The sequence below is a fragment of the Anolis carolinensis genome, unplaced genomic scaffold (assembly GCF_035594765.1).
Source record: "Anolis carolinensis isolate JA03-04 unplaced genomic scaffold, rAnoCar3.1.pri scaffold_12, whole genome shotgun sequence".
Lineage (NCBI taxonomy): Eukaryota > Metazoa > Chordata > Lepidosauria > Squamata > Dactyloidae > Anolis > Anolis carolinensis.
Genome location: NW_026943823.1, coordinates 20,867,284 through 20,884,667, shown reverse-complemented (window position 1 = coordinate 20,884,667; position 17,384 = coordinate 20,867,284). Strand labels below are relative to the sequence as shown.

Genomic DNA, 17,384 nt, shown 5'->3' with positions numbered 1-17,384 from the left:
AACTATACATCCCAGGACCTACAACTCCAAAATGTCCAGGCCAATTCCCCTCAAAACCCAACAGTATTCAAATATGGGCATATCGGGTATGCATGCCAAGTTTGGTCCAGATCCATCCTTGTTTGGGTTCATAGTACACTCTGGATGTAGGTAAACTACAAGTCCTATCACTCCTTCCAAAGACCTCCAGTATTTTTTGTTGGTCATGGCATTTTTATGTGCCAAATGAGTTCCAGATCCATCATTGGTGGGGTGCAGAGTGAATTATACATCCCCGTTTCTACAACTCCTATAAATCTCTCCAAACTTCTCTAGTACAGTAGAGTCTCACTTATCCAATCCTCACTTATCCAAGCCTCTGGATTATCCAAGCCATTTTTGTGGTCAAAGTTTTCAATATATCGTGATATTTTGGTGCTAAATTGGTAAATACAGTAATTACAACATAACATTACTGTGTATTGAACTACTTTTTCTGTCAAATTTGTTGTATAACATGATGTTTTGGTGCTTAATTTGTAAAATCATAACCTAATTTGATGTTTAATAGGCTTCTCCTTAATCCCTCCTTATTATCCAAGATATTCGCTTATCCAAGCTTCTGCCGGCCCGTTTAGCTTGGATAAGTGAGACTCTACTGTATGTTCAGTTGCAGATCAATTCCTCTGTTTGCTGTGTGCCATAGAAAAGAACGGGAAAGGGTTATGGGAGAGGCAGTGGGAGGGGTCATGCAAATTGGACTCCAATGGAGAGAGAAAGAAACACTGGGATGTCTGTGGTGGAGGAAAAATTTGGGAGAAAATTGTCCCCATATGAAGCTGAAAGGATACAGACAGGGGCCATTGTTCTTGCCTTTGAAAGGGATCGGTCAGAAGGAATACACAATGTTGTGGCCAAAATGTAATTGCCATTCTTAGCTCAAGCAGAGCCATTGATCCAGTGGTGTTGCTGCAATTGGGACTAACAAGCCTTTAGGAAATGATTAACCAGGGAAAGGTCTTGATTGCCTTTTATTGTTCTGTCTTTAAGCAGCACTTCAGAGCAATGCTGTTAATACTCTTAATCTCAACGTTTGTATGTCTCGATGTGTGCTTTTATTGTCCCGTTCTGCCCTTTGTAAGCTGCTTTGAGTCTCATTATGGAGAAAAGTGGGATATACAGTAGAGTCTCACTTATGCAAGCTAAACGGGCCGGCAGAAGCTTGGATAAGTGAATATTTTGGATAATAAGGAGGGATTAAGAAAAAGCCTATTCAACATCAAATTAGGTTATGATTTTACAAATTAAGCACCAAAATATCACATTTTACAACAAATTTGACAGAAAAAGCAGTTCAATACGCAGGAATGTTATGTTGCAGTTATTGTATTTACGAATTTAGCACCAAAATATAACAATATATTGAAAACATAGACTACAAAAATGGCTTGGATAATCCAGAAACTTGGATAAGCGAGTCTTGGATAAGTGAGACTCTACTGTAAATAAAAAGAAGAAGAAGGGGTGACAGTAGTGGCTAAACCCATGCCTTTCCTAACACATTTTAGAAACAAACACACTGATTTATGGGAAAACATTGAAATTATCAACTTTGTGGTGTTGGAAGGCTTTCATGGCCGGAATCACTGGGTTGCTGTGAGTTTTCTGGACTGTCTGGCCATGTTCCAGAAGCATTCTCTCCTGATATTTCACCCACCTCTATGGCAGGCATCCTCAGATGTTGTGAGGTCTGTTGGAAACTAGGCAAGCGGGGTTTTTAAGGTTGAGGTAAATGTTTTTCCTGACATTAAATCTAGTCGTGACTGGCTCTGGGGGTTGGTGCTCATCTCCATTTTTAAGCCAAAGAGCCAGAGTTGTCAGTAGACACCTCCAAGGTCATGTGGCCACAGGCATGACTGCATGGAGTTCCATTACCTTCCCACCAGAGCAGTACCTATTGATCTACTCACATTTGCATATTTTCGAACTGCTAGGTTGGCAGAAGCTGAGGCTAACAGCGGGAGCTCACCCCGCTCCCCGGATTTGAACCGCCAACCTTTCGGTCAGCAAGTCTAGCAGCTCAGTGGTTTTACAGGTCAGCAGGTTTATATATTTGTGGAATAATGTCCAGGGTGGGAGAAAGAACTCTTGTCTGTTTGAGGCAAGTGTGAATGTTGCAATTACTCACCTTGATTAGCATTGAAAAGTGTTGCAGCTTCAAAGCCTGGCTGATTCCTGCCGGGGGGAACCCTTTGTTGGGACCACTCTAATAACCACCATGTCAGACTATGCAGTAAAGCCACTGAAATCCAGAAGCACGTGGATTATTTCAACAGAAAATAGAAAACCATTAAAATGAACACAATCTGGCTTTCAGTGTTGAAAAAAACTCTAAAATCAGGACAGTAAATAAAGAACAACACTCTGAAAACAGGAAAATTCCAGACAGGAAACAATCAGGGTCAGCTGACACCTCCCAACAAAGGATTCCCCCAGGCAGGAAGCCACCAGGCTTTGAAGCTCCAAAGCCATTCAGTGCAAATCAAGGAGGCCAATTGTAACATTCACACATGCCTCTAACAGACAAGAATTCTTTCTTTTTCTCACCCTGGACATTACTCCATAAATATAGAAATCCCACTTGCATAGTTTCCAACAGACCTCACAACCTCTGGGGATGCCTGTCATAAATGTGGATGAAACGTCAGGAGAGAATGCTTCTGGAACGTGGCCAGACAGCCCAGAAAACTCACAACAAGCCATTATCAACTTTGATTATGTATTTGATATGTATTATGACGGGGATAACTAAACCAGTGTTCCTAGTGGTTTTTGTCTAGCCGTCTTTAGCCTAAGTGCCACTTCTAGAATGTTTTCATTGTTTTCCTTTGAAAACAGGGATGTGAAACTGTGAACAGAATGGATCCAGCTTCCGGGGCCAGATCTGTTGTGATCTCTGTGGAGGGAATGACATGCAATTCATGTGTAGAGACTATTGAAGCCCACATCTCAAAACTAAATGGAGTTCTTAGTATTAAGGTAAGTAAAATTATTCTGTTGGGGTGAGTGGCACTTAAAGCTCTTGCTGCTATAATCTAGACATCCCTATGGTTTCCCGCAGCAGTGTTTGGAGATGGAATATATGTCAATAGCCCACTTGTAAAGCGGAAGCGGGGAAAAGATCTCCCCACTTAATGGCATGTCTTTTTGGTCATCCTGGGTAGAACTGCAGGTAAACCAATAAGCGTAGCCTTAGCCAAAGGCAGAACAGAGATGCTTAAATAGGTTAAGTCTGTGTAATTAGATCACAGCAATGTCTTCCTGGTTGTGCTTTGCCGAAGGACAATTTCAGCCTCGAAGCTAATGCAATGGCCGTTTCGGTGGCGCCAGTTTGCCCTTTTAAAAATCGAAGTGGCAGGACAAGAGTCGTGTCTGTGGAAAGGAAATTGGATTTCAAGCACTTGGTCCTCGCTTATTGTGAGCAGGTTTGCATGATGCCCGTGATAACAAAGAGCAGAGGCTGTCTCAAGCTCAGATGGGAAGCTTCTGCTTCTGGTCTTGCCCAATGTTCTCTTGGTTAGGAAATTCAGTCTTTTTTCTGTCACGCTTCAAAATGCTTCCTAGCAAGCCGGATTTGCTTGGGTTCTCTCAAAGCACGAAATGTAACTTGATATTTGGTATTTTTTAATTATTTATTGTATTCCTCGGTGTTGAAAAACTAGCGACTAATTTCTAATCTTCCCTTCCTGGGCAAGGTTCTAGAGCGAGTGGTGGCTTCTTCGCAATGCAATCTGCTTTATCTATATATATAAAAGGGTAATGAAATTTTGGCCTAGGACAAAACAACAAAACTACACATCCCAGAAACACTAAACTTGGCAGCACAACCTCATCCATGCCTCTACGTTCATACAACAAAAAGAAAAGAAAAATAAACTCCTAATTAGAGGGAGAGGAATAATTGTTTTTATCCCATTGCTGCCAGTTAGAAGGCTAAGCTCCGCCCACTTGGTCTCCTAGCAACCCATTCAGCCCAGGGGACAGGCAGAGTTAGGCCTCACTTAGGCCTCTTCCACACTGCCTATAAAATACAGGTTATCTGATTTTAACTGGATTATATGGCAGTGTAGACTCAAGGCCCTTCCACACAGCTATATTACCCATTTATAATGGACTTAATGTCAGGGGAAAATCTTTACCCTTTACCTTAACTACCACCAATTCCACAATACTTTATTTCCCATACCACCAGACTTCTCCACAGCAACGCGTGGCCGGGCACAGCTAGTCTATATACAGTAGAGTCTCACTTATCCAACACTCGCTTATCCAACGTTCTGGATTATCCAACGCATTTTTGTAGTCAATGTTTTCAATACATCATGATATTTTGGTGCTAAATTTGTAAATACAGTAATTACTACATAGCATTACTGCATATTGAACTTCTTTTTCTGTCCAATTTGTTGTTAAACATGATGTTTTGGTGCTTAATTTGTAAGATCATAACCTAATTTGATGTTTAATAGGCTTTTCCTTAATCCCTCCTTATTATCCAACATATTCGCTTATCCAATGTTCTGCTGGCCCGTTTATGTTGGATAAGTGAGACTCTACTGTATATAAAAGGGTAATGAAATTTTGGCCTAGGACAAAACAACAAAACTACACATCCCAGAAACACTAAACTTGGCAACACAACCCCTCATCCATGCCTCTATGTTCATACAACAAAAAGAAAAGAAAAATAAAGTCCTAATTAGAGGGAGAGGAAGAATTGTTTTTATCCAATTGCTGCCAGTTAGAAGGCTAAGCTCCGCCCACTTGCTCTCCTTGCAACCCACTCAGCCCAGGGGACGGGCAGAGTTAGGCCTCACTTAGGCCTCTTCCACACTGCCTATAAGATACAGATTATCTTATTTTAACTGGATTATATGACAGTGTAGACTCAAGGCCCTTCCACACAGCTATATAACCCATTTATAATGGACTTAACGTCAGGGGAAAACCTTTACCCTTTACCTTAACTACCACCAATTCCTCAATACTTTATTTCCCATACCACCATACTTCGCCACAGCAACGCGTGGCCGGGCACAGCTAGTTCTATTATAAAGAGATATGGTTGGTGGTTGTATTTTATGATGCCACTTTTACTGTTTTTTTGGATTGCTTTCTGCTTTTATGTCTTGTGGACGTTTTGTCCTATCTGTAAGCCGCTCCGAGTCTCCTCGGGGAGGTGGTGGCGGGGTATAAGAGTAAAGTGATGATGAGAAGGGGGTAAGTTGAAGAGCAAGGTGAACCTCTGCTGAGGTGCAACGGTTTGCCTGATCTAAAATCCCAACAAAACTTTCTCAGATTTAAGGACTGCAAAACATGAAGGCATTTCTTTGACTTAGAGGAGTCTTCTTCTGCTCTTTCTCACGGATCCTTTCTGATTTCTTGCACCCAGAAACAGCTTGGTATCTTTCTTAAGACAACTGCTCACTTGTGGATGAAAGATTCTCTCCTTGCCTGTTGAATTCCAAAACTGTTCCAAACTTTCAAACTCCATCTCAGAGACAGTATCTTGTTCCAAAACCCCCTCTTTTTCCTAATCTACAGAACCATCTAGCACAGTGATGGCCAACCTATGACACGCGTGTCAGCACAGACACGCCTAGCCATTTTTGCTGACACGCTGCCGCATGCAGATTGATTGGATGACTATGTCTTTTGTGGCCAAATTTGGTGTGATTTGGTCTAGTGGTTTTGTTGTTTACTCCATGGGAATTATGAACATTACATTTTTATATACCCTGTTCCCCTGAAAATAAGACATCCCCAAAAAATAAGACCTAGCAGAGGTTTTGCTGAATTGCTAAATATAAGACCTCCCCTGAAAGTAAGACCTAGCAAAGTTTTTGTTTGGAAGCATGCCCGGCGCCCGCCAAATAAAGCACCAGAACTTGCAGGATCGGTAAATGTACATACCAGTTGTACATGGAAATAATGGTAATAATATATTAAAATGTTATATTATTTATATTTATACAGTAGTAACAAGAAATTCTTGACAGGAGTCATAGTTTGTCTGGTTTGGTTATGTTGGTTTGTGATGACAACTACTGTACAGTATATAATAAATGTTCATTTTTTTGTTCAACAATAAATGTGAATTCTTCTTCATGGAAAAATAAGACATCCTTTAAAAATAAGACCTAGCACATCTTTGGGAGCAAAAAATAATATAAGACACCCTCTTATTTTCGGGGAAACACGGTACAGTAGAGTCTCACTTATCCAACACTCGCTTATCCAACGTTCTGGATTATCCAACGCATTTTTGTAGTCAATGTTTTCAATACATCGTGATATTTTGGTGCTAAATTCGTAAATACAGTAATTACTACATAGCATTACTGCGTATTGAACTACTTTTTCTGTCAAATTTGTTATATAACATAATGTTTTGGTGCTTAATTTGTAAAATCATAACCTAATTTGATGTGTAATAGGCTTTTCCTTAATCCCTCCTTATTATCCAACATATTCACTTATCCAACATTCTGCCGGCCCGTTTATGTTGGATAAGTGAGACTCTACTGTATATAGATATAGATAGATATAGATTATTATTATATCATTCTATTATTATTCTATTAATATTGTAGTATATTATATTATTACTATTATATTATTATTATATTATTCATTGCTCATAACTACATTGAAACTAGAATAGAGAGAAATCAGCGTGGAAATTGCAAGAGGTACCATAGATTGTTGTACATGGAAATAATGGTAGTAAATAGTTTTTGATTTATTAAATACAGTTATATATTACAATTATACATTTTTGTTATTTAAACTATACATATTGTGAAAGTATGGTTTTTTTCTCCAAGTGACACACCACCCAAGTCATGCTAGGTTTTTTTTGGTGAATTTTGACACACCAAGCGCAAAAGCTTGCCCATCATTGATCTAGCACTCTCCCAGGTCCTGAAACCCCAATCCCCTCATCTTTGTCTGGCTGAACCACAACAGAATGCTTGCTATCTGTTTTAAGTTGTTTTCTAAGTGCCAGGAGGGAGGGGGACGATCTAATCTCACTGAGGAGGTAGTTCAACAGCCAGTTTGCATAAAGATTGGAGATTAGTGTAATCTCTGCTGTCAAGATTGTATGTGTAATGTTCACTTAAGCCATGAGGCCACTTTCGTTCTAGCCAGTCTTCTTTTACAGATAATTCCAGGTTAATTTGTGGTTCCATAGGTATATCAGCTTACACTTCCTTCTTAGGTGAAAGAAAATGCAAAGCAAGGTGTGACTGTAATAAGACAAAGCTTCCTGATCTATTTAAAGAAATTGTTATTTTTACTTAGGCTTAGCCAGGAGTTTCCAAACTACAGCCCGTGGGCCACATGCGGCACATCAGAGCCATTTATCCGGCCCCCATTGCACAAAGGCAGAAGGGGGTTGGACTAAATTCTCCAAGTGGTCTCTTCCAACCCTCTTTTTTTAATTATTATTATTATTATTATTATTATTATTATTATTATTATTATTATTGTTATTAACATTAAGGATGGGTGGCCATCTCTCAGGGGGGCTTTGCTTGTGCTTTTGGTGCAGAAAGGCAGAAGGGGGTTGGACTCAATGGCTCGACAGGTCTCTTCCAACCCTCTTTATTATTATTATTATTATTATTATTATTGACATTAAGGATGGGTGGCCATCTCTCAGGGGGGCTTTGCTTGTGCTTTTGGTGCAGAAAGGCAGAAGGGGGTTGGACTCAATGGCTCGACAGGTCTCTTCCAACCCTCTTTATTATTATTATTATTATTATTATTATTATTATTATTATTATTATTATTGACATTAAGGATGGGTGGCCATCTCTCAGGGGGGCTTTGCTTGTGCTTTTGGTGCAGAAAGGCAGAAGGGGGTTGGACTCAATGGCCCAAAGGGTCTCTTCCAACCCTCTTTATTATTATTATTATTATTATTATTATTATTATTATTATTATTATTGACATTAAGGATGGGTGGCCATCTCTCAGGGGGGCTTTGCTTGTGCTTTTGGTGCAGAAAGGCAGAAGGGGGTTGGACTCAATGGCCCAAAGGGTCTCTTCCAACCCTCTTTATTATTATTATTATTATTATTATTATTATTATTATTATTATTATTATTATTATTATTATTATTATTGAGCCCTGGTGGCTAAATGCGTTAAAGTGCTGAGCTGCTGAACTTGCAGACCGAAAGGTCCCAGGTTCAAATCCCGGGAGCGGCTTGAGCTCCCGCTGTTAGCTCCAGCTCCTGCCAACCTAGCAGTTCGAAAACATGCCAATGTGAGTAGATCAATAGGTACCGCTCCGGCGGGAAGGTAACGGCGCTCCATGCAGTCATGCCAGTGGCCACATGACCTTGGAGGTGTCTACAGACAACGCCGGCTCTTCGGCTTAGAAATGGAGATGAGCACCAACCCCCAGAGTCTGTCACAACTGGACTTCATGTCAGGGGAAACCTTTACTTTTACCTTCTTCTTCTTCTTCTTCTTCTTCTTCTTCTTCTTCTTATTATTATTATTATTATTATTATTAACATTGAGGCTGGGTGGCCATCTCTCAGGGATGCTTTTCTTGTGCTTTTGGTGCAGAAAGGCAGAAGGGGGTTGGACTAAATAGCCCAAGGGGTCTCTTCCAATCCTCTTTATAATAATAATAATAATAATAATAATAATAATAATAATAATAATAATAGTAATAATAATAGTAATAATAATAATAATTATTATTATAATTATTTGGTGGCCAACTATAGTCCGGCCCTCTAATGGTCTGAGGGCTTGTGAATTGGCCCCCTATTTTAAAAGTTTGGGGACCCCTGGGCTTAGCTGTCTGAAGTTTGTGTGTGCGTTTCTGTTCCTGCCAGGTTTCCCTGAGAGACAAGAGTGCCGCCATTATTTATAACCCCAAAGAACAAGCCCCAGGAGCCTTACGGGAAGCGATAGAGGACATGGGGTTTGTCGCTGCGCTTACAGACGCAGACCCGCAACCTGTCTCCGTGGACACTGTGTTTCTCACCATTCCCGCTCACGCTGCTTTGGCCCTCGACGAAATCCGCAGCCGCCTCTTGACGACCAAGGGCGTCTTGAACGTGAAAAGCTCCTCCGATAAGAAATCCCTGGTGGTCACTTTTGTGTCCGCTGTCATCAACGGGAAGCAGGTCGGCCAGGCGGTGCCAGGGCTGAGTTTGGATCATGCGGCCCGAGAGAGGAACCCCGGAGCACCCGAAGATGCGAGTGCGTCACAAACGGGGGATGTCGCCCTGAGGATAAAGGTGGAGGGAATGACCTGCCACTCCTGCACCAGTACCATTGAAGGGAAGATTGGGAAACTGCAAGGCGTCACTCGAATCAAAGGTAACGGGGAATTATTTGCTTGCCTTTATGCAATGCCATTCGTCCTCCAGTATTATATTCTGCACCACAAGTAAATCAAACTCTGCGTAACTTAGGAATTTGATCTTGCAGGGCAAATTTAAATTGCTATTTTATCTATGTATATTTGTTATATGTATGTAAATAGTTTTTTTGTTTTCACTTGCTGTTTTGTTTTCACTTGCTTTTTTTTGTCCTTGGCAGTTCAAAGACATGGTTCTTCAGTCTAACAGCTGAGTAACCATTACATGAGGGCTTATGAATATCACTTGTTCAAAGGCTTGACTTCTAACAATGGCACGCTTTTCTTGACTAGAAGTTTTCAAAAGATGGTCTCCACATGTTCGTGGAGATTCACATTTGCCAAACGGATATGGCATCATTTTCCCTTTTCAATAAGAATATGATTTATTTATTTATTTATTTATTTGCAGCATTTCTATTCCGCCCTTCTTTCTCGCCCCGAAGGGGACTCAGGGCGGATCACATTACATATATAGGCAAACATTCAATGCCTTTTAATAATAATAATAATATAATAATAAAACTTTATTTATACCCCGCCACCATCTCCCCAACGGGGACTCGGGGCGGCTTACATGGGCCATGCCCAAGACAATACAATATAGCAAAATATAAAACAACATATCATGATACAATTAAACAATACAATAAATAGTAATGTACAGTACAACACAAAGTCAAAATAGCAATATAACAGGGTGGGCCGCATGAACACTCAGTTAACCTAGAACAAAGACAAGACAAACATAGGCTCCGAGCGGGCCTCGAACTCATGACCTCCAGGTCAGAGTGATTCATTGCAGCTGGTTACGGCTGGCTTGCTCTCCAGCCTGCGCCACTGTCCGAGCTGTTTATTTCCAAAGGGATATTTATTTATGCCATTTATTTCCAAAGGGATATGTGCAGTTATTTTCCCAAACACTACTGTCTACTGTTATTCTAATGAATGCCATTCATATTAATTGCAGTATATCATTAAAACTCCTACTTCCCCCGATATTTGTTTGGCAATGAGGACTATTCTGGCGGGCTGCAAAAACAGCCTCCAGACTGCACTTTCCCCACTTTTGCTCCACAATGTGCCTTTCCATAGATACAAAGATTTTCAATTGAACGTCACGGGAGAAACATACTGAGTCTTTCTCCGTTTGCCTTCTAGTCTCCCTGGACAATCAGGAAGCGGTGGTTGTGTACCAGCCTCACATCATCACGGCCGAGGAAATCAGAAACCAAATCGAAGCGGCAGGCTTCCTGGCCTCCATAAAGAAGCCGCCCAAACTCCTCAACCTCGGTGCTATCGATGTGGAGCGGCTGAAGAATGTGCAGACCAAAAGCTCACCGAAATCCCCGCCAGAGAGTCCGGAGGATGGTTTCAATCTACAGACCGCCAGGTTCCGTGTGGACGGCATGCACTGTAAATCATGCGTCTTCAATATCCAGTCCAGCATCTCGATGCTCCCCGCAGTGGCCAGCATTGATGTTTCATTAGAGGACAGATCGGCCACCGTCAAGTACGATCCTAGTCTCATCAGTATCACCACACTGGGAAGAGCCATAGAAGCCGTGTCTCCAGAGACCTTCACGGTCAGCCTTTGTGACGGACATGAAAATGCCGAACTCTCGAATGCTCCAAAGTCTCCAAGGGTCGCCAACAGCCCTGCACATCACCCCTTGATGCACGTCACTGTGATGGATGTGGAGGGCATGACTTGTCACTCTTGCGTCCAGTCTATTGAGGGAGTGATATCTCAAAAGCCAGGGGTGAACTCGGTCCATGTGTCGCTTCAGAACCGTAATGCAACCATCGAATACGACCCCATGCAGACGTCCCCGGATGACTTACGAAACGCCATTGAGGACATGGGTTTTGATGCTTCCTTAACAGGTAATCCTGCCCTTGATGTTGTAAGGTGTGTTTTCCCTTCTCTTAGAAACCCGCTTTGTCTGGGAAGGTTTCGGCAAAGCAACTGGCACCGTATTCCCAGTTTGGATATACTGTATATCAGGGGTCCTCAAACTTTTAAAGCGGAGGGCCAGTCCACAATCCTTCAGACTGTTGAAGGGCCGAATTATCATTTGAAAAAAAACAACTATCAAATTCCTATGCACACTACACATGTCTTATTTGTGGTGCAAAACAACAATAACAATGAAAGAGCAATACAATATTTAAAAATGAAAACAATTTTAACCAACATAAACCTATCAGGATTTCAATAGGAAGTGTGGGCCTGCTTCTGGTCAATGAGATAGTCAGGTTAATTAGAATTGTTGTTGTTGTGTGCCTTTAAGTCATTTCAGACTCTGGGCGAGCCTAAGTCTAAAGTTATTTATTTATTCATTTACTACATTTATTTACTACATTTATATCCTGCCCTTCTCACCCGAAGGGGGCTCAGAGCAGCTGTATGTACATAAAATATATTATATTATTAGTATAGCACAATATTAGCATTATATATTACTATATTGAACTATACCATTATACTGTAATACTATATGTAATATATAACATAATTAATATATTATATGGTGTTATCATTAGTATTATATTGTATAAAATGATAATATTATCAATATCATATGTATATACAATATATTATATTATTAAAACTGATATAAAAATATTATATTATAAATGAGGGCGGGGGCCAGCTAAGTGACCTTGGAGGGCCGCATCCGGCCCCCGGGCCTTAGTTTGGGGACCCTTGCTGTATATACTCGAGTATAAGCCTAGTTTTTCAGCCCTTTTTTTAAGATTGAAAAAGCCCCCCTCGGTTTATACTCGGGTGAGGGTCCTGGTTGGCTTATATTTGGGTCAGCTTATACTCGAGAATATATGGTACATTTATTATTTTTCTCTATTATTATTGGTATTATTACATTTATTATTTTTCTCTATTATCGTTTCTACTGTTACATTTATTTTACTCTATTTTTATTATTATTAATACATTTATTATTTCACTCTGATATTATTATTATTACAGTAGAGTCTCACTTATCCAACATAAACGGGCCAGCAGAAGCTTGGATAAGCAAATATGTTGGATAATAAGGAGGGATTAAGGAAAAGCCTATTGAACATCAAATTAGGCTATGATTTTACAAATTAAGCACCAAAACATCATGTTATACAACAAATTTGACAGAAAAAGTAGTTCAATACGCAGTAATGCTATGTAGTAATTACTGTATTTACTAATTTAGCACCAAAATATCACGATTTATTGAAAACATTGACTACAAAAATGTGTTGGATAATCCAGAATTTATTTATTTTATTTATTTATTTCCAATATTTCTATCCCGCCCTTCTCACCCAAAGGGACTCAGGGCGGCGTACAATTGGCAACATCATTAAAAACAACAACATATAAAAATTTATTACAACCAATTAAATACAATATAAAATATAAAACATAAACATATGCTTAACATAAACATATGTTGGATAAGTGAGACTACTGTACATTTATTTTACTCTGTTTTTTTATTATCATTAATATATTTATTATTTCACTCTGATCTTATTATTATTATTATTGCATTCATTATTTTACTCTATTTATGACATCTATTATTTTCCTGTATGTATTTATTATTATTATTATTATTATTACATGTATTATTTTACTCTATTATTATTAAAAGGATACATAAGTACATTTACATTGAAGAAGATGAGAATAATGATTTGATGAGAGTTGGACAGTCTTATCTTAAATTTGAGCTTTATGTAAATATTCAAAAACATTTAACTTACTGATGCCTCAATTAATGTAATTTTATTAGTATCTATTTATATTTCTGAAATTTACCACCCTCGGTTTATACTGGAGTCAATGTTTTCCCAGTTTTTTTGTGGTAAAATTAGGTGCCTTGGCTTATATTCGGGTTGGCTTATACTCGAGTATATCTGATCAAATCATTATTCTCATCTTCTTCAATGTAAATGTGCTTATGTATCCTTTTAATAATAATAGAGTAAAATAATACATGTAATAATAATAATAATAATAATAATAATAATAATAATAATAATAATAATAATAAATACAGGAAAATAATACATGTAATAATAAATAGAGTAAAATAATAAATGCAACAACAATAATAGATCAGAGTGAAATAATAAATGTATGAATAATAATAATAAAAATAGAGTAAAATAAATGTAATACAGTAGAGTCACCTATCCAACATAAACGGGCTGGCAGAACGTTGGATAAGCGAATATGTTGGATAATAAGGAGGGATTAAGGAAAAGCCTATTACACATCAAATGAGGTTATGATTTTACAAATTAAGCACCAAAACATGTTATACAACAAATTTGACAGAAAAAGTAGTTCGATACGCAGTAATGCTATGTAGTAATTACTGTATTTACAAATTTAGCACCAAAATATCATGATGTATTGAAAACATTGACTACAAAAATGCGTTGGATAATCCAGAATGTTGGATAAGCGAATCTTGGATAAGTGAGACTCTACTGTAGTAACAACAATAATAGAGAAAAATAATAAATGTAATAATACCAATAATAATGGAGAAAAATAATAAATGTACCATATATTCTCGAGTATAAACTGACCCAAATATAAGCCAACCAGGACCCTCACCCGAATATAAGCCAAGGGGGGCTTTTTCAGTCTTAAAAAAGGGGCTGAAAAACTAGGCTTATAGTCGGGTATATACAGTATTTCCAAAGTGATATGTGTCTAGAGACTGATGCTGTTGTTTCTGATATTTATAGCCTTTGTAGTAGTTGAGATTTTTATTTTTAAAGGATTCAAAGGTAATCCTTTCTGCTTCCAGGGACACCAAGCCCGGATCCTGTGGTCCTCATAACTCAGCCTTCCCAGGAAAGGATGGTAGAATCCCAGAATAATAAACTCTCCAAAACAGAGACTCGCACCAAACCATCTCCACTCCATGACAATCAGGATGGAAACCCACCCTCGAAATGCTACATTCAAGTCACTGGTATGACATGCGCTTCATGCGTGGCCAACATCGAAAGGAACTTGAAGAGAGAAGAGGGTGAGAGATGCTGTGATTTGGTTTCCCACTCATCTTGATGGTGATGCCTTATTGATAGAATTCGGGGGAGGAGGAGATGGCTTTAAATCTGTTCAGCTTTTTTAAAAAAAATTATTTTTACTGAAGTTTCAAATGTTAGATACAGCGAAAGTGTGAAAACACTTTTTTTTTAAAAGGTGGGTGAAACGATAGTATAGATCAAGAATAAGAAAAAAAAGAGTAGTATCCATCCCCATAGTTCGTCCTAATCCAAAAAGAAAAGAAAAAATAAAAAGTAAAAAAAAGATAGTCATTAATTAATTAATCAGCCCCAGAGGGTTTTTAATAATCTATCCCGTTTTTATTACGATTTTACCATTTATGTGTTTTAAATGCAATTTTTATCCTGTATTTTTGTTTTAATTGATATATTGTATTACTGTTTTATCTTTTATAGTGTGATTTTATTATGTTGCTTATGTTTTGTTCTATGTTGTTTGGGCCTCTGCCCCATGTAAGCCGCCCCGAGTCTCCACGGGGAGATGGCGGGGTATAAATAAAGTATTATTATTATTATTATTATTATTATAAAATAATAACAATAAAATTAAAAACAAAAAAGGGTCTTTGACTTCCATTCGTCCTCCTTGTGCCCTTGATGGTTTGGATATGAATCCATAACCCTGTATAGTTTGGTAAAAATTACCCTATATTATTGTTACTTTTCCCCCCTTTTTAACACTCTTGTTATATTTCTAAAATCTTTTATTAACTCATGTTTATATATTCTTCAAAAATTGACCAATCAGTCATTTTTATGCCTTTACCATTCCTCTGTTTTAGTAAAAAAAGTTAGTTTGTCCATATTCTTTATTTCCAAAATTTTGTCTTTGTTGGAATTATTTCTTGTTTCCACAATTTTGCGAAAACCATTCTAGCTGCCGTAGCAAAAAAAAGGGAATGGTTTGTCTTTGTTGGGATCCTTAAAGAGCTCTTGGAGGATCCAGCTCTTTAAGAATCTGTTCAGCTTTTCTTGCTGTAAAAAGAGATCTGTGGTGTGTTTTGCTTGTGTGTTGTGCTGATAGTGTCTCCGCTAACGCTTGCCCTGTTTGACCCTCCGTTCCAAGGGATATTCTCTGTCCTCGTGGCCTTGATGGCTGGGAAGGCGGAGGTGAGGTACAATCCCGCTGTCATCCAGCCACCGATTGTCGCCGAACTGATTCGAGAACTAGGGTTCGGAGCCACCGTCCTGGAGAACTACGACCAAGGCGATGGCGTCCTGGAGCTTGTGGTGAGCAGGGTCTTCAAATACTGTATTTACTCGAGTATAAGCCTACTTTTTCAGCCCTTTTTTTAAGACTGAAAAAGCCCTCCTCGGCGTATACTCAGGTGAGGACTCCTGGTTGGCTTATATTCGGGTCAGCTTATACTCGAGAATATACGGTATATATATATATATATACACACACATACACACACACACACACCCCGTATATAGATAGATAGATGGATGTATATGTACATATAATATTGTATAAAATAAAAAGTAAAGGTAAAGGTTTCCCCTGACGTTAAGTCCACAGTCGTGTCCGACTCTGGGAGTTGGTGCTCATCTCCATTTCTAAGCCGAAGAGCCAGCGTTGAGAGCCAGGACAGCAAATAAATAAGAACACTCAGAAAAACGGGAATTCCAGACATAAATCAGTCAGGACCAGCGAACACTTCCCAACAAAGAGCCAGAAGCAGCCAGGCTTTGAAGCTCCAAGGCCATTCAGTCCCAATCAAGCTGGCCCATTGCATCATCTACACTTCCCTCAAGCAGACAAGAGTTCTTTCTCCCACTCTGGACAATATTCCACAGGTATTTAAACCCCACTTGCTTAGTTTCCAATAGACCTCACAACCTCTGAGGATGCCTGCCTTAGATGTAGGTGAAACGTCAGGAGAGAATGCTTCTAGAACATGGCCATACAGCCCAGAAAACTCACAGCAACCCAGTGATTGCGGCCATGTAAGCCTTTGAGAACACTTGTATTCATTTATTTAGTTTAATTCCATCCTTTCTTCTTAACCCAAAGCAGCTTGAAGTACTGAAAGAAACTATGTGATACATACATACATATATATACATACACACACTATATATATCATACTAGCTGTGCCCGGCCACGCGTGGCAAAGTGGTGGTGGTATTGGTTAAAAATTGTTGTGTAATATTTATTTGACGTTATTTGTATTTTTTAATTAATTTTATTGTAAGTTATCTTTTTATTTATTATATTTTATTATTTTCTTGTATTATTTTTAGTTATTTTCTGTTATTATAGTATTTTATTGTATTAATTTTTAGTGTTTTTTATTTTTTTTTATTGGGTTGCTTGGAGACCAAGTTGGAGGAGCTTAGCCTTCTAACTGGCAGCAATTGGATAAAAGCAATTATTCCTCTCTCTCTAATTAGGACATTATTTTTCTTTTCTTTTTGTTGTATCAACCTAGAGGCGTGGATGATGGGTTGTGTTGTCAAATTTCGAGGTTGGGGGGCCTGTAGTTTTGTTGTTTTGTGGGTCGCCGTGATGCCATCACTCTTTTTTATATATATATATATATATATATATATATATATATATATTAAAATAAGCACATGTCTTGTTCGTGACCATCATGATATCCAACTTCATTATTTCTGATGAATGCAGATTTCCACCCCCCCCCCCCCCATTGATTACAAACATCAATGAAAGACAAGTCCCTTTTTTTCTGAACAGGTGAAAGGAATGACGTGTGCCTCCTGCGTCCATAAGATCGAATCCACGCTCATGAAAACCAAAGGAGTTCTGTACAGTTCGGTTGCCCTTGCGACCAACAAGGCGCACATTAAGTACGACCCCGAGATTATTGGCCCTCGCAGCATCATGCGGGTCGTAGAG

The 17,384-nt window shown here is 38.8% G+C and overlaps 1 protein-coding gene across 2 annotated transcripts in view; it reads left to right on the top strand.

Annotated features, from left to right (window-relative positions):
* The window catches only part of atp7a (ATPase copper transporting alpha), a 72,696-nt gene that overhangs the window by 19,919 nt on the left and 35,393 nt on the right, over window positions 1-17,384 (top strand). For both annotated transcript variants that reach the window (XM_062964042.1, XM_062964043.1), the window contains exons 3-8: window positions 2,878-3,018; window positions 8,898-9,387; window positions 10,589-11,314; window positions 14,254-14,478; window positions 15,585-15,748; window positions 17,223-17,384. In XM_062964042.1, the coding sequence (XP_062820112.1) occupies window positions 2,899-3,018; window positions 8,898-9,387; window positions 10,589-11,314; window positions 14,254-14,478; window positions 15,585-15,748; window positions 17,223-17,384 (1,887 nt within the window). In that variant the 5' untranslated portion in view covers window positions 2,878-2,898. The remainder of the gene's footprint in view (window positions 1-2,877; window positions 3,019-8,897; window positions 9,388-10,588; window positions 11,315-14,253; window positions 14,479-15,584; window positions 15,749-17,222) is intronic.